The sequence below is a fragment of the Melanostigma gelatinosum genome (assembly GCF_949748355.1).
Source record: "Melanostigma gelatinosum genome assembly, chromosome: 13".
NCBI classification, from domain to species: Eukaryota; Metazoa; Chordata; class Actinopteri; order Perciformes; family Zoarcidae; genus Melanostigma; species Melanostigma gelatinosum.
Window position 1 is genome coordinate 4096249 of NC_136646.1, and position 22161 is coordinate 4118409.

The following is a 22161-nucleotide window of genomic DNA, read 5'->3' on the forward strand; positions in this document are numbered from 1 at the left end:
CTGAAAGACAGCTAGGTAGACACAGACAGGTAGGTAGTCAGACAAGATAGATAGGTAGAATGGATAGTTAGACAAGACAGGTAGACAGACAGGCATGTAGGTAGAGAAGTAGACTGACTGACAGATAGATAGGTATACAGGCAGGTAGGTAGACAGACAGGTAAACAGACTGACAGACAGGTAGGTAGATAGACAGGTAGACAGACTGACAGACAGGTAGGTAGACAGACAGATAGATGGGTATACAGGCAGGTAGGTAGACAGACAGATAGATAGGTATACAGGCAGGTAGACAGACTGACAGACAGGCAGGTAGGTAGACAGACAGGTAGATAGGTATATAGGTAGGTAGGTAGACAGACAGGACTCCGTATCTCAGGACTCCGTATCTGACGGCCACATATACTGGAAGGTTTCATTTATAGATTTATTTGATTTACAGCTTGTTAGCATGCTAGCATTGACTGATTAGCACTGAACACAAAGTACAGTAGAGGCTGCTCATAATGTCATTAGTTTTTGTTGACAAAAGTATTGGACAAATCCAATTTATGATCTGATGATGGTGGAAGATAACAAGACAGAGACTCGCCAAAGTTATTACAATTCATACTGAAGCTAGTTGTTTATCCAATAATTGTTCAAATGTTTCAGTGTGCACCAAAGTGGTGAAGCAACCAGCTGACCAACACTGGATTCCCTCCGATAATGTGGCTGAAGACGTATCGCAGGATCAGTGACAGAAACAAAAATGTAAACTTGCTGACCTTTATCACTGGATATTACTGACAGCTCTCAGAAAGAAGAACACGTCTGTGAAGCTGAGTCCAGATGGTTTGTGTGTTGAGAGAGAGAGAGAGAGAGAGAGAGAGAGAGAGAGAGAGAGAGAGAGAGAGAGAGAGAGAGAGAGAGAGAGAGAGAGAGAGAGAGAGAGAGAGAGAGAGAGAGAGAGAGAGAGAGAGAGAGAGAGAGAGAGAGAGAGAGAGCATTTCCAATTCTTGCTTTAAGTGCTCTTCCATCACTGAATGTCGAGTATCGAGTGTCACCCGACACACACACACTCACATTGGGTGTGTGTGTGTGTGTAGATAGGGATGAGTGAAACTCTTTGTGCGTTGATCGATCTACGAACACAGAAATTCAATTGAAAGCATGCTTCAGATCTCTGAATGCTTTTAAATATTATCAAGCAATGAGGTGATGCTGCATTGGTTTTCTTTCTCTCACAAGGAGGTCAAAGGTCACTCTGAGCCAGCAGAACAGAGGACTTACACTAAAGATGCATTTCAATACAATATGCTGATACTGATACTAATCTGGCGCTGATTCTTATCCCGAGCAAAGGAACCAATGAATGCATGAAAACTATCAAATTAAACATGTTACCTCCAAAATGTCCTTACTGAACAAAAACGGTGTACTGATATACTATCCAACTGTATTTCAGATTAAATAACAATATGTCATTTAAAAAAGTTAAAATTCTTCACTTTCAGATGAACATAATGCTGACACTGACTCATCAGTAGTAAAGTGTCAAAGACAGACACTTTGCCCACTGATAACTTTGGTAAAATCATTTTATTATAAAAGTAAGGAACAGTTCTAACACTTCATTATTACACTGTAGAAACACTGGACACAGACTTTTCCAAAAGGCATCAGATCAGGCTATGGCACTGAAAGGCATCTCTTATGCTGTTTCCAGGCATAGGGTCGTAGCCTATTCTATTTTGTCACATCATAAAAATGCTTCATATAACTCATATATTTTCCCATACGTGATTGGTTGGTTTGGCCCTATAAAACATGGAGACACGGGGAGAGAGCTGTGTCACGTTTCTGATCAGCTTTAATGAGTGCTGGTCAAACAGCGGACTACCAGGCGTGTAGTGCTGTTCATGCACAGTTGGCTGTGGGTCGTTTCACATACATTCGTCAGCTGTGACTGACCAAACGAGCACGTGTGCGAGAAGTTAATGATGGACTGATGTGGATAAACCCTCAGCCTCTGAGAAGTGCTGCGTGTGCCGTTCCGCTCACTCTGTTAAATCAGCTGAAACCACTCCAAGCTGCTACGGTAAAACCCAACACCGTCTCACGGCAGTTTGTGAAGTAGTCACAACGTGACGTGGAATCTAATCATCCCGTCTACAGAAACACATTGTTTTTTCGTGTTGCTCGGTACGACTTATTTTTCAGAAAAATACATTACGACACAAACCGAGAGTTAAAAAACTGGAATTCATAGGTGGAAGAAACATACATCTGCTAAAAATAAGTGTGAAAGAAAGAAAGAAAGAAAGAATGTTGTGTAATGACAGAGTTAAGGCTGAGGAAATGTACATTATGACCGTTATGAATTGAGTTTATTTCTGAGAGAGATGTTGGTGGTTATCCCCATTGCTTTCGTACAACCGCAGAACATATTTGAGGTTTATAAAACAGTATTTAAGTGTATATTTAAGTGTAGTCTCATCAGAATATACCACTGTACACTGCTACATTTCACCTTTGCGCCATGCAGACTGCGCTGAGCGCGGAATACAAAAACACATGAAGTCCGTCTCCAACGATCCGAAAAAGCAAACACCATCAGACACTACTTTCCTCAACTTTTCCCAATTCCATTTATTATTCACGCTGACTCTGTGAGACTGAGTCCCCCGTGTGTTTCGATGCTTTTAGTGAACAGCTGTTTAAATCACATATTCCGCTGTATATGTGTTTTGAAGTCATTAACCGTATCACCACTGATTGATCAAGGCTCCCAGTCTGTTTCCCCTCACTCGCTACGGAATCTATGAATCAACACGTGGGCCTTTTTTATTATGCGAGTATATTTATGTTTTGAAGTTTAGTGTTGGCAGTCCTAGAATGCTCTACACAGCTCAGGACAGAGAATGTTTGATGGTCCAACCCAAATGTTGTTTGACGTAAATTGTAAGTAGTGTTTTCCAGATGTTTCTTAATTTCTTCATTTGGTTTATTGTTTAGCTGCTGTTCCTTACAGCCACTATGTCTGTCTGTGTGAATGTTGAATCAAACGATTGTCCCAAGATCTGAGATGAGGAGCATTCTCATAGCCTCTCAACATGGTGACGCCTGAGCCGGCGGCTCATGGCTAACGGTGCTAACAGCGCTAACGGTACAAGCTACGTCAAAAGTTCTGACAGAGCTAACGGGATTTACCTGATGATGGGTGCTGCGTTTCCACGACAACGCAGTCGGTCTGGACCAGTGGGGCACGCTCACATGCACTAACATGCACTCACGTGCACTGAAAGGCAATGTAGACAGAGCACAGATAAGCTCTGATAACAACACACAGAGGGAGAGACACTTCATTCTCTCATGTGCTACAAAAGCAATATGGACGCTTGTGTCTCGTACTCTAAGTATTCCCAGTTGGTCCTCATCTCATTAAGTGACTACACACCATTTTCTATTTCAGAATTACATTTTTTTCTGGACACTTGCAACAAGCTAGCCAAGATGTCCGTCTTGTACAGAAGGCATGTGTCTGTACTGAATCATCAAAGCGTTGCATGGAACACGATCGACCAGGACCAGTCAGCTGATAGTATAACTGATATTTCTGTATAAACTCACAAGAAAGTAGTCTTACAGACAATTCAGGATGCTGATCATTGAAATGCATCATGTGTCATGCATTGAAATCATTGACAAGTGAATCGTAGTCAAATTGAATCGTGAGCCAGTGAAGATTCACAGCTCTACTCTCAATGCTAAGGGGGAAATAAATATTATGAAAATAGTGTGTTTTTTACTTGGAGTTCGTCCCGTTGGTCACAGGTGCACAATAAGCAATTCACCTCTTCATTAATCATAACAGCCATCTTTCCCTAGCCACAACCACAACATACTTACCACAAATGTTTGTAGAGAACTTTAAAATAGTTCGCAGTGGATGTAAATGAAGCCATAAATCTTGGCAAACAATGTAGAAAGCCCTCCCAGCTGAGCGGAGGAGGAATAACAGCAGAGTACTCATGGTGCTGGAATGACATGTTCAACATGCTTGGGCGTAGCGTTCGGGTGTCCACGTACTTTCCTCTGGTGTTCACGCACTTTGGGTCATGTAGTGATATGAGACTGACAGTTAAAGTCAGATGGTCTGTTGTCCCCCTAAAGCTGCTAAAAGGGAGAAGTGAATGTTAAGGGTTGACACTGAGAGCATTTCCCACTCTTATCTGTAGTGCTGGACCAGTACTACCACCTACACAATATATACCACAACCTCCTGCAGCACCACGCGTAACAGAGAGATGCTCACAAAAAGAATAACCGAGGAAACCAGCAGTGTGTGTGTGTGTGTGCGTGCGTGCGTGCGTGCGTGCGTGCGTGCGTGCGTGCGTGTGTGTGTATTTCTTCAGCCTGTAGGGCACACTGTGACCCAGATAGCGTAAAGGATTTCACGCATTCGGGATCCCTTTAAATTAAAGACACTCACTTCTCTTTCTTCTCTCTCTTCTCCGTCATGGGGGGGGGGGGCAGGGAGGGATGTGCGAGCAGAGGATTGAAATGGTGTCATGGACAGAGGAGAGAACACATCTCCTCCTCCCCTCCTCCTCCATCTCCTCTTCTTACTAAATCATCAAAAGGAGTTAAAATGCCAACAGACATAATGAGGTTGTGGAGTCTAGCACTCACCCCCCCCCCCCCTTTATTCATGTCTTCCTCAATCCACTCCTCCACTCTCTCTTTCCGACTCTCTTCTTCATGCATTTCCTTTTCAATGGCATGTAGTATAAAAGGTTTAAGTACCGGTATACCTTTGGTGATAATATTTCTCTCTCTTTCCATATATATATATATATAAACAGTGTATATATATACACATATATACATATATTCTTTTTAACTTAAATATACTGTAATAAATAAATCCTACTTGCAGACCCACACAAAGAAGGTATCCTACTAACAAATATTGTGTGTGTATCCAAAGCTTTATGTATTGTATTCCACTGTGCCACAGAGCTCCATTGTTGACTATTACTGAAGGAGGGCTCCAGTGATTTAGTATTGCACTTACATAAAGTTGGAGGATTTACAAGAGTGGTGAAAGTCACAGCAGCACAACCAGATGTCCTGAGTGTTAGTCCCCAGTGTGATTCATGTAACCACACATCTGTGCTGGTCTGCACAGTAGATGCCCACAGCTTCGTCCGTGCTGCCAGTGTGCTCTCTGTTTTTGCAGCTGCTACGCGGAAAATTTCATTTGGAGTTGATTTAGGTGGTCCCTGTGGACAAAAGCGGGAGTATTTCTAAGCACCAGAGTCCATTTAGCAGGGTCTGACAGTCTGCCACTCTCAGTCCTGGTTCTGGTTCTCCCGTGCCTCCCTTCCCTCCAGCAATGCGGCCTGGGGTCTCCAGTAGCGTGCTGACCGACGGAGCAGAGAGGCAAAGCTCTGCTCCTGGCTGCTGCTGCTGGAGCTGAGCTCTCCTCCCCCGACTACAGGTCAGAGACTGGTGCATGACTTCATCTCATTTCACCAGAATCCCACCCGGTGGCACCGATGACAAGCTTTAAGAACCACGATGTAGAAATAGACAGTCTTCTCTCTGATGGTCTTGGTTACTTATGTAGCTCATATTAAGTGAGACATGTCAAAATCAAGTAGAAAGTTCCTGTCAGTAACGATGAGATAACAACGATGACATCACGATGACACCATCAGAACTACAAAAGACATTACACAACTGATTACAGCTCAACATGATGAGTAAACCCACATTCATTTGTAAAAGCGGTGGAGTCCCCCTTTACAAACATGTCAATGAGGCACATGGTTGCAGTGAAATGTTCCTTTGTTACCATAAACACAGACACTGTAGTTTATGTTGTGCTGCTGCCAGAAATACTCACTAGAGCTCCACATGTAGATGACTCTGCTGCTGAAAATAGTTCAATTAAAGTCCCAAAACATGGCAGTAAGGATGGAAATGTACCTGCTGGGACTGATGTATCACTGCAGACTGCACACTGTGTCTGAATTGTACCATCTTGGAATAATAAGTGTCCAACACTTTTATCAAAAAGAGAGGTACTATGGGTAAGAGAGAGCGAGAGAGCGAGAGAGAGAGAGCTTTAAATATGCGTTATATTGAACCGCTTGGGTCAGTAATAGTCAGTGGTGTATAGTAACGAAGTAGAAATACTTCATTACTGTACTTAAGTAGTTTTTTTGGGTATCTGTACTTTACTACTTATATTTCTGTTTACTTTTACTTTTACTTCACTACATTTTGCAAAGAAAACCGGTACTTTTACTCCGATACATTTCCCCTGAAACCTTCGTTACTCGCTACAAAATCAAATCTATCTTCAGAAACAAATGAATCATGAGAGCAGCGTCGGGGACTGTGGTGGAACACAGACTGCAAGCAAGCAGGTTTGGTGAACCAGTGGTCCTAGCAGCAAGTTAAATCATTGGTTAATCACGTTAATGCGCAATTGCAAACAAGTGCTCTCAAAGCTTATGTGTTTCTATTCCCAGTGATGCCCAGGATGCTACATGCTATAAGCTAGCGGGCGACTACCTGAGTAGAATTCCACTCTACGATGACTGATTTCGTGATGGAAGCAGAAATGGAAGCACCTGCTACTCCCGCAACAAACTACGGTGGTGACGAAGACCAACACCAGTGGATCGCTAGCGAGTTAGTGAGCTGAGGAAGTGTTGACAGTTGTGCAGCACTAGTTGGCTAACGTTAGCTGTAGCTATATACACGGATTGACAGGAGCCGCGAGAGCGCAGCATTAGTGAAATCCTTCACAGCTGTGTGCAAGCTGTCTGTGACGCTGAACACACCTCTACCTGCCTCAGCGGCCCGTGAAAGACTATTTAGCATCGCAGGACGAGTCTTCAGCCCAAGAAGAGCGAGACTGAATTCTCGCAATTTTGAAAACCAACTTCTTTTGAAGATGAACAGAACATGTTTCAGTTTCAAGTAATGACTGGGTTGTTCCTTTCGGTGCTGCTTTAGTATTGATCATGTTTTGATATTTGAGTCATGTTGTGGATGATCAGATGGAGTTATGATGGTAGCAGTCGCCCAATTGCAGATTCATCTTGAGCAAAACCTTTGCCCATTGTGTTCAAATCAGGCCCATAGGAGTTTACAAGGCAGGTGTCCTTTCTCTAAACACTGACCTGATGCATCAAGTGGATATGTTTTGCTGAACATAATATTATGCATTGGTCCTCTACATCCTCTAGTCTAATGAGCAGACTTATAAACGCACTGTTACAACTCCTTCATAGTGTCATTCTCACAATTCTGACCCTTTGCTTTTTTATTAACAGCATTTACTTGTACTTTTACTTTCAATGAACAGGTTATGATGTTCATTTAATGTTCAGGTTATGATGTACATTTAATAGCAGAAAATTACTTTTGATACTTAAGTACTTTTGTACTTAAGTACAATAAATATCAGATACTTTAAGACTTTTACTCAAGTAGTATTCTAAGAGGTGACTTTTTACTTTTACTGGAGTAGTTTTCCAGTAAGGTATCTTTACTTTTACTCAAGTATGGCATTTGAGTACTTTATACACCACTGGTAATAGTTGAGATGAGGACAACAGTAATAAACACTGCAGCACATGGGATCAGTTCACAGGAGCTGTCCGTTCAGCACCACCACAGCACAAAGCCAAAGAGCAGCAATATAACAGGCTGCTGTGTGTTTCCCACGGCCTCCTGTCTGAAGCGCTGTGATATGACTCTCTGCAACACAGTTGCTCAACAAAATGCAGTTGTAGTCCATTCATGCTACACAACGTAACTATGAGAAAACAGAAGAAAATGGTGGAGCATTCCTGTGGTGCACTTTCTGATTATACATCAGGAGGACTGTAAACAGCAGCAAGAAAAAAATTCTATGGGCAGATGATTTTGCCGACATCTTAGCTAAACATTCAACATCAAGGAGACATTCTCCATCAACTTTGACCTGAAGAGAGAACACCTCCTTATGTCCCTGCCATCAGACAGCCAGCAGCAGTAGTGGAGAGGCCTTAGGTCCTAGCTGGGTTAGCTTAGTTCCCATGAGTCCCCCCTGGCTCTCCTCCCTCTCCTCCTGGGGGGACGACTCCGCTTTCAGTGGCGTCTGGTCTGAAGATGCTGTGAGGGGGTGATCATCTCAAGACTCCCAATATTTCTGTATTTTCTTTTAAGGATTTACGTGTTCAGTAGGAACCAATGGGCTTAGAGCTAAGAGCTTCATACAGGGTGGGGACCAGGTAGAGAGTAGGGGTGAGGAAACAACCTGAGGAGCTCAGAGTGGATGCTGAGATGTGTGTTGATGAAGAGAACTGAGCCAACAGAGCACTGTGGTCTCTTCTATGTTGTGCTACGTTCCTGCTAATGTACACATGACGGCTGCACAATACTGACGTTGCCATTCTTTCCCTCTGCGGTGTATATTGTGACATGACATAATGCATTCATATCCACCATACATTTTGTAGGCTGCATTTTAAAGTTAAATGCATCAATCTGGTGCACTATTTATGCAAAATGAAACAGAGAAGACTGAATTTGGTTGCCTTTAGCCTACTTCTCATGTGCCCTCTCTTTTCTTCATCCTTTCCTCTCTCTCTCTCTCTCTCATCATCCGTGCAGCACTGGCATGTCATTACATGAACAGCCTCAGAGAGAGAGAGAGAGAGAGAGAGATGAACAAGTACAATGCTCAGTAAATGACACAGCACCTCAGAACAGGAAACACTCATTCAGCCATATCAGTGACACACATGAACACATGCAGTAATTGACACACAATTTCATTTGGAGGAATGAATCGCTAATTCAATATTGTAAGATTGCTTCATGCCATTTCACATGTCTTTGTACAAAAACAACTGTTGTTGAAAGGAAATCTCAACCAAATATTCACAGGGAGAGAACAGACTGGCAAGGGAAGAGATAATCAGAATAGTATATGTATTGGCCGGGTATGTGTGCTTTTTTCACCTCTCTTGATGTATTTGTAAATGTCCTCGCTGCGGGACTAATAAAGGATTATCTTCTCATGTCTTATACTAAAATATAAATCAACATCGAGGGACAAGGACAAAAAATAGGTGTTTAAGTAAATCGTATACATAAAAATCGATAGATACTTTATTCATCCCCATGGGGAAATGTGTTTGTCACAGCAACAACAAATATACTAAAGCAATTCAAGTAACAGAGTATAAAATTGTATTCAATACGAAACACAATAAAAATGCACAGTATATACGATGAAAGAGTATGGTGGTATTAACCAAGCTAAACTAACCAGTAGTGCAAAGATTAACCACAGCAACCAAACAGTGTAGCAGTGTTATATGTCATATGTTATATGTTGTATGTTATATGTTGTATGTTATATGTTGTATGTCTAGTGGATGATTTATTACAAAGTCTTATTGCAGTTGGCAGTTGGAAAAAAGCACCAATGACCACCAATATTATAAGATCTATGTCTTATAATAAACTACAAAGAAGTAAATACTGAATGGATATATGTGGAGTGGATGATTATGTACAGTATGTACGTAGATGTCTTGTCTACATACGGTACAGTATGAGGGATTTAAATCGACAGAGACTTATAAAAACGTTTGTGGATTAAACATTTTAACTATAAAACAGCCTGCAGGAAGAATAGATTCCGATTTTATTCGTCAGTTTTCTTTTTGTTTATATTTTCATTTCCATATTTATTAGTTGTATTAGTCACAGGTTAAGACAGGGTCAACAAAACAATAAAATGTGTTAGAAAAGTCACAAGATATAGAATATTATAGAGAAAAATAACAAGATGAGAAGGCAACTAAAATAATCTTAGTGTTACAATAATCATAGCACTATTGGAATGAATATGCATTTACCTCAATGACACTGTAAAAAATGTTGAGAAAAAAAGGGACGTAAAAAAATGGCTGTCAGAGGCTCTAAGAGGTTTGTGTGGTAGAAAGAAGATTGAGGCATCTCCTAAAACTAGATGTTCTGAGGAGTCTATAGAAACTAATAACAGCTTCATGGTAACATCTAAGTGGCGCTGGCTGTAATTTATTCCTCACTGTTTGTCAACAGATAAGCCCATTGTTGTAACTACACAGGTACATTTTGTCCCGAGTAATTGTCTTAACATTACTGATAACAAGTCAATTTCAAATGAAATGTTGTGTTTGCAGTAGTCATAATGAAGTACACTACAGTGTTAGCCTCGGTCTGGCCTCAACCCGATCCCTCCTCTGTTGTCTTCCTCTTTTCTCCCCATTGAAGAGTTCTTCCTGTTCTGATGTGAGCGTCCTGGGACAGAGGATGTCGCATGTGTACCGATAGTAAAACCCTCTGAGGCAAATTTGTGATTTTGGGCTGTACAAAAATAAATTAAATTTAACTGAATTGAATTGAATCCCAGATAGTCTGGGTTCAGCCGGTCAGCAGCTCATAGAGAATAGTATACCCCTTCCCTGGTGGGCTTTTAATGTGAAACCTCAGCAGGAAGTGATGGGTTTCATTGGCAATAACTTAATGTGGAACAACAGGAAATACATAAATTCTGTTTACAAATGAGTAAATGCTTCCTATCATTAAGTTTTAGAAATCGTGCGAACATCAGTGCAGTTACTCTCATGACACCACCACTAATATTTCAGAAAGGTCACGGTTCTTCTCTGCTCTTGGCTACGAGCATAATTGATTTACCCCAAAACACGTGAGGAGACCATGATGTGTAGATGATTAAAGAGTGACTACATCGACTATGTGCACATAGTGGATCCACCCTGGTAGACTGTTGAGCTTTTTGGAAAGATGTGTTGAAAAAAAAGAGAAATCATTGCCGGGTGAATCACAATGTAGATCAGAAAATAATGAATGTGCGGTGCTGTGGAAATATATCTGCACACACAGAATCCCCAAAGGCCTTCAGATGTATTCAAAATGTCTTACATGGCTCGACGATATATAGCTTCAAAGACCCAGATTCCCTGTGTAGGCAAGGCTCACACACACACACACACTCACAATGCTCTGGCATAACATGCCAACACGTTAGCACAATCTGGAATACTCGAACATTGCAATCTGAAAACAAAGGCTTTCTCCCTCTCACACACACACACACACACACTCGCTCTCTCTCCCTCTCTCACAGCGTGGAGCGAGGGATGAAAGAGCTGGACAAAGGAATGAGACGAATGGAGGAAAGTTGCTTAATGGCAAATTGTCAGATTGCAGAAGCCATTTTCTCTGCTCGTCATTTAGCTCTTTCATCCTGGAGCGCCGTTAAAAATATTCCTCTGCTTCGGGCTTTTGCTCCGTCACACTTTCATTTTCTTCTTAGTTGCACTCTTTGCATTCTCTCTCTCTCTCAGACGTGGTGGCAGAAGGCCCACAATGCCGATGTGCTCCAAAACTGGGTCATAAAAATACGCGGCGTGCCCTCCAACTCCTTACTTTCTGACTGCAAACAGTGTATAATAGAAATAGAACGTTGTGATGTTAACAGCAGCTTATAAAATGTATGTCACGTCATGTATTTTTGCGTAACGCTTGTGTTTTTGTATTATCCATTATGTTATTTTAATGAGAAAGGGTTTTAAATAACATTAACGTTCATCCTCAGTGCTCGTCTGATGAAAAGAGTGTGATGACGGTCATGGGCTGGATGTTCAGACAGGATCAAAGGTGGAACATCAAAACGGAAAACTGAATTCAACCAGCAGCTCAGAGGCCGTTCGCACCGACATTAACATGCGTCTTAGTTGATCAACCACCAGGGGACAGCTCTGTTCACACCTGGTGCTAGAATGCGTCTCCAGTGACCACTTGTGATCTATAATGTGCTGCTGTTGACAATGTGGGAATTATAAAGTGTTTGCTGTTATTTTATTACCTTCATAAACTATAGGAGCAACATAACTCTCGAATACACAAGCTGTTGTGGATCCCGTCTTTGGAACAGATGAGAAATTGAATATTTATCGCAATCACGTTTTTGTCTCACCACAAGTAATGGCCGTGATCGCCTGCGATATTGACATTGACAGTGCTTTGGCCATTCCGCTGCTCATGCAGCCTAAAGCAGCCACCTGAGAGAAACTTTCCTGAATGTTATGAAGGCAGTCCAGAGTCCATCTCTATCCAGATGGCTGCCTCGGTGTGTTGGTGTGCATTGTATATTATTGTTTTTATTGTAAATTCAGTTTTCTGCTGTGATACCCAGAGCTCTTTCACCAAAGATGAGCTCATAAACATCAGGGGAACAACTCCATCGGACTTACTTCCAACTTTTCTCTTAACATCCCTGGAATTACTGGACATTCTAGTCAACGGTGCGCTCACCTTTACTCATGCAATGAAATGCCGTAGGACAGGAAAACAAGCATGGACTTCGCACATCGCTGCCGGGGATATTTCTTTCAACGTGCGCAAACTTGTCCAACAAACTGGACGAACTTCAGCTACCATTGGGGAATATGGAGGATCTCCGGGCGTGCTTAGACTGTACAGACTGGGATGTTTTCAGGACTGCCACCAACAGTCTGGATGAGTACACAGGCTGTAACGTCATACATCAGCTTCTGTGAGGACAGCTGTGTTCCATCAAGCACCAGGTGAGTTACAACAACGACAAACCCTGGTTTACAGCAGAACTCAGAAAGCTAAGGCTGCACAAGGATCAGGCATTTAGGAGTGGAGACAGGGACTCAGCAAGTGACTCTGCTTCTGTCTGGAGAGGCCTCAGGCAGATCACCAACTACAAGTCTGAAGCCCCCCACTCCATGAAGGACCTCCGAGCTGAACGAGTTCTACTGTAAAAAGTCCGTCAGAAAGCAGCAGCTGATTCAGAACGCTGCAGCTCGAGTCCTCACTAAGACCAGGAGGGTGGATCACATCACTCCAGTTCTGAGGTCTTTGCACTGGCTTCCTGTCCAACAAAGAATTGACTTTAAAATCCTGCTGTTGGTTTACAAAGCACTGAATGGTTTAGGGCCAAAACACATCTCTGATCTGCTGCTACCTTATGAACCATCCCGACCCCTCAGGTCGTCTGGGACCGGTCTACTTTCTGTTCCCAGAGTCAGAACTAAACATGGAGAAGCAGCGTTCAGTTTTTCTGCTCCACATATCTGGAACAAAGTCCCAGAAAGCTGCAGGTCTGCTGAGACCCTCAGCTCATTTCAATCAAGATTGAAGACTTTTCTGTTTGCTGCTGCCTTTAATTGAACCACATTCAATTCATATATTAATCAATTTCCTGCATTTCTGCATTTTACTACTGCATTTTATTTCTTGCACTGTTTTTTAATGTTTTAATGAATGTTCTTAATTGTTTTTAAATCTCCTTTTCTTTTGCCTTATGTTTTGATGCTTTTAATGGTTTTATGTGAAGCACTTTGAATTACCTTGTTGTTGAAATGTGCTATACAAATAAACTTGCCTTGCCTTGCCTTGCCTTACTGTTGCTTTGATGGACAATGGGACAGTCCTGAACCCATCCTCCATGACCCCATCCACCAGCTACAGACCACCAGGTCTCCCTCCCCCAGCTCAGCAGGGGCCTATGCCTCCCAACCACCCATCCCAGAACCCACCACAATGACGACTTTCTCTCTATTCTGGAAAGAGACGTCAACAGGCTGTTTAAAATTCAGAACTGCCGCAAAGCAGCCGGCCCAGATGCCCCCTCCACCCTGAAGCATTGTGCTGATCAGCTGTCTCCGGTGTTCACAGACATCTTCAACACCTCCCTGGAGACATGCCACATACCAGCCTGCTTAAAGGCCTCCACCATCACCCCCGTCCCTGAAAAACCAAGGATCACAGGACTCAACTACTACAGGCCAGTCGCCCTGACCTCTGTGGTTATGAAGTCTTTTCAGCGCCTTGTCTTGTCCCACCTCAAAACCCTCACCGACCAAGTTCAAGTTCATCTCTGGATAGGCAGCGGTACTTCTCATCTAAAAGGCACATATACGTCAATGCACTGCAGGCAAACTTTACTTCACCTCAGTAACAAACTTGGCTAAATAATGTTGGAACGCCTCGTAAAATCTTTGTCAATTAAAAGATGCCAGAATGAGTTGAGAAAGTCTTCCAAACTGTCCCATCAGGAAAAAAGGAGAAAAAAAGGATGGATTTTCTGAGTTTTTTCTTTTGTTTGTTTGAACACTGATCAGATACGCACACACACAGTGTACTGTATGTATACTCTGACACCCCCTGCAGTTGTCAGCTGAAGAAGTTCAACCTGCCAAAGACAATGATGGTGCACTTCTACAGAGCCATCATTGAGTCCATCCTCTGCTCCTCCATCACGGTCTGGTACGCTGCCGCCACTGCCAAGGACAAGGGCAGGCTGCAGCGCATCATTCGCTCTGCTGAGAGGGTGATTGGCTGCAACCTGTCGTCCCTCCATGACTTGTTCAACTCTAGGACCCTGAGGCGGTCAAGAAAGATTGTAACCGACCATCTCACCCTGGACATAAACTCTTCGAGTCCCTTCCTCTGGACAGGGGCTGCAGTCCATCAGGACCAAGACCTCACACCATAAAATCAGTGTCTTCCGATCTGCAGTTGGGCTCATCAATAAAGCCACTTACATCCTCAGGACAATCTCTCACAATTACACACCCTTGCACTATTTTCTCTATTAATATACACTTTACACTTTAATAACACTTGTTTTAACATACTCTGTTTGTTTGTTCACCATATTTTATTGTAAACAAAATGTATTTTAAATTTTGCACTGTTTTACTGTTACGCACGGAATCACTGAGCCAAATTTCTTGTATGAGTAACGTACTTGACAATAATCTGATTCTGATTCTAAAAGACATTTTAACAGAGCAGAATGGCAAAACAAAAATGCATTAAATTCAGGTGAAGAAGAACCTTAGTTTAAGTGATATTTTGATGCAAAGATGTGTACATTTGCGGCAATGTTGCACAACAGCCCAGTCCACCTACTACTCACACCTCATACACTGGCTCTTCTAACCCAAAGGCTCTGTTCTCTACAATAAACAAGCTTCTCAAACCCAAGGACAACACCTCCACATCCTTCACAGTGAACAAATGCAGCTCTGTCCTTTAATTTTTCCAAACAAAAATTGACACCATCTACAGCAACCTGAACACCTCACCCACCTTTTCCATCTCTCCACCTGCCCCCCCCATCACCCCTCAGCCCCTTTCTCAGTTCTCCCTTGTGTCCCCATTGGAGCTGCCTAAATTCACAACTGGAATGAGAAGCTCCACCTGCATCCTGGATCCTATCCCATCTAATCTGGTCAAGGACTGTCTCCCAGCCATCTCACCACTCATCACAGTCATCATCAACTCCTCCCTCAGCTCCGGTTCAGTCCCCGACACACTTAAACTGGCTGCTGTCACCCCCATCCTCAAAAAACCTGGACTTGACCCTGACACCATGAGCAATTTCCGTCCCATTTCCAATCTTCCCTTTCTGTCAAAAATACTGGAACGCATTGTCGCCACACAACTCAAAGCCCACCTCATCTCCAACGATCTGTTCGAGCCATTTCAATCTTGTTTCCGCTCACAGCACAGCACTGAAACAGCCCTTCTTAAAGTCACCAACGACCTCCTCCTCTCCTCAGACGCTGGTCACCTCAACATTCTCATCCTCCTCGACCTCACCGCAGCTTTTGATACCATCAACCACAACATCCTTCTCTCCCGCCTCGAATCCTGCCTCAACATCACCGGATCTGCTCTCTCCTGGATTAAATCATATCTCACAAACAGACAACAGTTCATCAGCATCAACAACTGTACCTCCTCCACTGCTCCTCTGTCTCAAGGCGTCCCCCAGGGTTCGGTGCTTGGTCCTCTTCTGTTCATCCTCTACTTGCTCCCTCTTGGTAACATCATACGTCAACATGGACTTCACTTTCACTGTTACGCCGATGATGTCCAACTCTACATCTCCACAAAAGCCATCACCACTGCTACTCACTCCACTCTCACCAACTGCCTCACTGACATTAAATCATGGATGCAAACCAACTTCCTCAAACTGAACTGTGATAAATCTGACATGATCATCATCGGTCCCAAATCCCTCACTAAAACCTGTCACAACTTCTGCCTCATCATCGACAACTCCACTCTGTCTCCCTCCCCACACATCCGCAACCTTGGAGTCATGTTCGACAGCAACCTCTCCTTTGAACACCACGTCAAACAAATCACCAGAACTGCTTTTTTCCACTTAAAAAACATCGCCCGTCTCCGCCCATCACTCTCCTCATCTGCTGCTGAAACTCTGATCCACGCCATCATCATCTCCAGAATCGACTATTGCAACAGCATTCTTTACGGCACATCATCCAAAATCCTAAATAAACTCCAGTACATCCAGAACTCTGCTGCTCGCCTGCTCACCCACACCCGCTCCCGTGACCACATCACCCCTGTTCTCCAGAACCTCCACTGGCTCCCCGTCCCACAACGGATCCAATACAAAATCCTTCTCCTCACTCACAAAGCCCTCCACAATCAGGCCCCCTCCTACCTCACCGACCTGCTTCACCACCACACTCCATCCCGCCGGCTCCGCTCCTCTGATGCCAACCTCCTGTCCCTTCCGCTCAGGACCAAGCACCGGACATGGGGCGACAGAGCCTTCTCCATAGCTGCACCCTCCCTCTGGAACTCTCTCCCCAAACACATCCGAGATTACACTGACCTTTCCACATTCAAATCAGAAATCAAAACTCACCTGTTCAAAACTGCTTTTAATGTGTGACTATTATTGTGTACTCTGTTTTTAGTGTATTGTTTTTATATATGATGATTTTAATGTAAAGTGTCTTTGAGTGTCATGAAAAGCGCTATATAAATAAAATGTATTATTATTATTATTATTAACATGAAAGTGAAAGCAGTGCTGTTTATTTAAATGTGAGAGTGATATGAAAATGGTTCGTCTTCAAAATCAAAACATATATTTGATGAATGATTGTGATCTCCATATTGATCAAAAACAAATGTGAATATATTTTTGGCCATAATGGTGCAGCTCTACCCACAGTGCACTTTCTGCAACAGAGTTCCCCATTTGCAGCTCTATAGTATCTGCATTTGAGAATGGAAATAATGAATCAAGGGGTTTGCAACTGTTTTGTCTATATTTATAAATATATAAATGACATGTTATTGTACAAAACAGTGCAAGTCATGGTGCAATTAAATCAGATCAACAAAACAGCCTTCTGTAACATCGCCTCTCTCCCAAACTGTCACTTCCTGCTGCAGACACTCAGTCATTCATGCTTTTATCAAATCTAGGCTCAACAGCAAATTTCATATTGACTACAAAATCCTCCTCACCACCTACTAGGCCCTGAAAAGCTTAGCTACTCTCTACAGTACCTGTCCGATCTCATGCACTTGTCCCAGACTAAGGTGGGCCCTTCCAGCTGCTACTCTCTACCATCCCACATTTAGGACCCCAGCCCTCCCAGTACACGAACACTTCCTTTTTTTTCTGCTCTCTATAAAATTGATAAAGCATCTTTGACTACATTTCAATTTTATAATAGCAATTATTAGGTTTTATATATGTATTTTTTTTCCTATCAGTCAAAGCCAAAATCTCTAAACTAAATTCTGTGGAAAGTAACATGAGCCCAAGATATATGTTTTTATTATTTCTCATGACTTTCTCTCAGAATTTGGCTTGAATTTGACTCAATTTGATTATTTTTCATTTACACCAGATAAAGAAACAAAATAACATATATTTAGGTTTTTGTCTACATGTACACTTCCTGGACAAAATGATTGTCACACGTCAAATTTCTATTTATTGGTGTATTTCAGTGGCGGACCATGCATTTTATACCTGGGCCTTCAGTGCTGTTCTTCTACAGTTGAACCACCTCCTAATAACCTCATTATGACGCCACTGCTACGGTTATTATTTGTTTCTAGGGATGTAACAATACACATTCGTATTAAACCGTTCGGTACAAGGCTTACAAACCGCACAATACGTTTGAATAATACTAGTGCATTTGGAAAATACAGAAGCTTAAATTGTGGGAAATGTAATGTTTTCGGTGGACTGCGCTCAAACTGGCAACATGCTGCCTGACACGCCCACAACTTGTACTCTGGTACGGCGCGTGTGTTCTGCTAAACTAGCTTAGCAGGAAAACCAACGGCAGCACACAAGCTACAAACTCCCCGCAGCGTTTAGCTGTTCCTACTGACTCAAACAGGGCTGAAGCAATCGCCACACAATCGCCACACAATCCCCATTTCTCCAGAATATAGTTATTGATTTGTTAAAGAAAACAAAAGCCCAAACAGAGAATCGTCAGAGAAATGTCTGATCCTAACCCTGTGTATGACGGGACGCTTCAACATTAACGTACAATGCATAGAGTCAAAATCAATGTAATTAACACAATGACAAGAAGAAACGCACAAGAACCAGTCACATATATTTATATGACAACAAAGCAACAAATCAATCCAGCAACACTGCGGCGCTAAAACACGAATTCCACCGCACACTGAAGAGCACGAGCCATTCAACTATTATTCACATCAGAGGGAACAACATTAACCATATTATAAAACGACACCATAGACAAATGAACACAGTAGTAACGCTACTGCAGATGAAAAACAAACGCAGTTCACTTACCAAAGCTGCTGTTCACTATTAGAGACAAAGTCCATCCTCCTTTCTTTGTTAAAGTATTTAATGACGCGGTTAGATACTTTAATCTGCAAAGTCTACCTAGGCGGCCTCGGGCCTCTCTTCTTACCTAGAGACACAGAGGTGAGATCTGATTGGATAAAAACAAGCACTGGAAGCAGAGCAACTGAGGAAGACAGTAGCTGTGCAATGAGAACATAAGATAATGGGGAAAAAAAATTTGAATACATGTAGTGTATTTATGAAAAATGATTAAACTATAAAATAGCTATAACTTTGTGATTCTGTTTAGGCCAGCAGAGAAGGCCTTGCTGGCCCTGACGGCCCACCACTGGTGTACTACTGTTCTGGCGGCTCTCCCTGCCCGAGCTCTGCAGGTGCAAACAAGCGAATTTAGTGCAACTGTTTTTCATGTAGTAGGACATAGTCCCCCCCGGTACCGTATGGAACACACAGGGATGGATGTGTAACAGTGTAGCGCCATCTACTGGGAGTCATTCCAGCTGATGGTTGATCCGTGGGTTGTGTAATGATGGAGGGACATGAGGACAGTGAACATCAGCAGCAGGCTGCTGGCTGTAAACACTGCTCCCACAAAATGATCATGTTTCCATTCCACAGCGTCTTTATTCAGAGGAATGCTGCTTTCATAGCCATTATATACACACACACACACACACACACACTCACCTTATATACATGAAGAGACAGTAAATTAAACTGAAAATCATGGTCATCATTCATCATTCTCTTCTTTGATGGAGTAAACAGCATTATTTTTAAAAATCCCCTCAGTACGTAGTAAGTTTACTACTGTTTGAGCCTCATCACTCATCACATGGATTAAAGACATGAGACCAGTCCTTTGTGTAACAGCAGAGTGAATATTGTCCTTAAGTTTGGAACTAGTTCACAAAATGTAAGAAAAAACTCAGTCTGTCTGCAACAGTAGTTGAACTATTTTCCACTTGCAACAATGCTTCCATACATGTGACTGCTAAATAAGCCTGACCTGAATGGAAATTCATGCTAACACTAAAAAAGTACAATATTTAGCTAACTAAATGATTGCAAACACAGAACAGCATGAACTGTGTGGAAGTTTGTAGTTGCCAATAATACAATCATTCAACCCCATCATTTCATTTGTATCATATTTGATACATCAGTTTCTGGGACCTGTATATCTTCAACAAGATCAATAATTACCTGACAGGTATGTGTTAACTGCCCTCTAGTGGATTGTCAACGTGCAGCGCTCATGCCACATTCCCACTCATGGGCCCTTTCTTGGGTTTCCATGAGCCACAGCTTTGGATAGTACCTGGTACTTATGTTGGTACCAACTTGTTTGAGGCTCCAAGTGAACTGGGCCAATACTAGAAGGTGGAGTCAAAACACTGCAGACCACTGATTGGTCAGAGAGAATCGACTGTGCATTACTGTACTATTTGAAAAGAAAAAAGGATTTCAACCAATTGTGCAGATTCATCATACTCTTAAGGATAGAGGGATATATTATAATAGCATATAATGCAATGCATAGTAATATACTGGAGTAAGATACAATACAATAACAATAAATAAAGAGATAACTGTTTTATATATATAAATACTGTATATCTTTGTTTCTGAAAAAAAACGAATTGTTTCATGTTTCAGTCTGTGTGCGTCCAAATAAAATAAAAATTGCAAAATAATTTCTGCCTTTATATTTGAACTATGCCTTGATTGTATTTCTTTTCATGTTGTGATTCATCCTTTACGTCTTACAAAATAAAACACTATAGATAGATAGTTACTTCATCAATTAATGCCATAAGGGGAATTTGTAGCTACATCAGCATTTATACATACAGGTAAGCAATACAAAGAGTAAAAAATATTAAATATACAAATGCACAATATGTACAATAAAATGGAATAATATTAAATGAACTAACAAAACAATGCTATGGCGTAGAACTGAGAGCTAGTCACACAATAAATGTGGGTGTTGACCTCAACTACATCCCAAGAAAAAAATATCTCATTTTTATTTTACAAAAACTATAAATATATATCTTATTTATTTTTTCCATTAATAATCATTAATAATCATATTTACAAAGTATTCAGAGCTTACACTCTGTTAACATTGTACTAAACATGCTTTTTACAGGGTATCAACAAACTAGAATATAGAGCATATATAATATAGACCTTTCCTGGATGTGGACTTCCCCCCACCTGCCTCATCTTCAAAGAAGTGGAGGAGATCCCATATCAGTTGTACACAGTTCAGCATGATGGCAGGACGAGGAGGACTGATGCCTCTCAAACTGGCACAAACTGACACTACGTACTAACGGATGCTAGATATTCAAACACTCTTTGTGCTTCTCTAATTTTGCCCTGCAAGTAAGAGCCGCAGTCATTCTGTTCCACTCCACTTCCCATGTCCAGAAGCAGCAGACAAAGGCATGTGCACAATATGAGGATTCATGTACACAAACACACTTACCTGCTGTAAATACATGAAGGTGAGGGCTGCGCAGGACAGCTGAGGACAGGCGTCCACGTTGGGTAACGCCACGCATGTTCCTCCAGGATGCTGCATGTTCCCTCCTCTATCTGACAACACAAACCCCGACTGTACACAACCCTGTTCTGAGCGGAGAGGGAGCAGCAGGATGAGCAAAGAGAGAAAGAAAAGAAAGAAAAAAAAAGAAAAGAAAAAAGAAAGAAAGAGAAAGACTGATTGGTAGAGAGTGAGCAGAGAGATGGAGCTTCAAAGGAAGCAGCAGCCGGTCCCGTACGATGGAGACCCGAGTGTTTTCTGCTCACAAGAAGGCGGGACGAGCGCGGGCTAAGAGAGAGAGAGGGGGGGGGCGTGGGCTGCTGCAGTGTGTGTGACTCAGAGTGTGTGTGAGAGTGAATAAGTGTGAGTCTGACTCAGTATGTATGCATGTATGTGTGTGGAAGCAAGCCAGCAGTCAGTGTGACTGCGTTCGCTGGAGCGTGAGGGAGGAAATTGTCTGTGTGTTTCTAATGTGGTGTGTGTGTGTGTGATGAGAGAGAGAGAGAGAGAGAGAGAGAGAGAGAGAGAGAGAGAGAGAGAGAGAGAGAGAGAGAGAGGTGTGTCTAGGTGTATGCTTTTTTTTTCTTGCACAAAATGCTGATCTCTCTCTCTCTCTCTCCTCTTGATGAATTGAAGTTCTCTGACATGTGTTACTGGAGGCGATCGAGGATGCTGACTGCAGCCACAATAGAAGCCTCTAAGAAGAGAGCCATCATTTGCTGGCAAAACTTTTTGAGTCAAAAAACAAAACAAAAAAGGTGTCTGCATCATAAAAGCTGTTACTCACTTTATGTTTCTATAAAAAAATACAAAATGAAATATGAAATTATATGAAAAAATGAACAGACGGACTCCAAAAGGTTGA

The 22161-nt window shown here is 42.2% G+C and overlaps 1 protein-coding gene across 1 annotated transcript in view; it reads right to left on the bottom strand.

Moving 5' to 3' along the window:
* Positions 1–21335, bottom strand: part of rbfox1 (RNA binding fox-1 homolog 1) — a gene marked incomplete at its 5' end in the record, with an annotated part of 163502 nt that extends 142167 nt beyond the window's left edge. Inside the window, one exon of the mRNA XM_079282002.1 lies at positions 21240–21335. Within this exon, the coding sequence (XP_079138128.1) occupies positions 21240–21335 (96 nt within the window). The remainder of the gene's footprint in view (positions 1–21239) is intronic.
* Between the last annotated feature and the right edge of the window lie 826 nt (positions 21336–22161).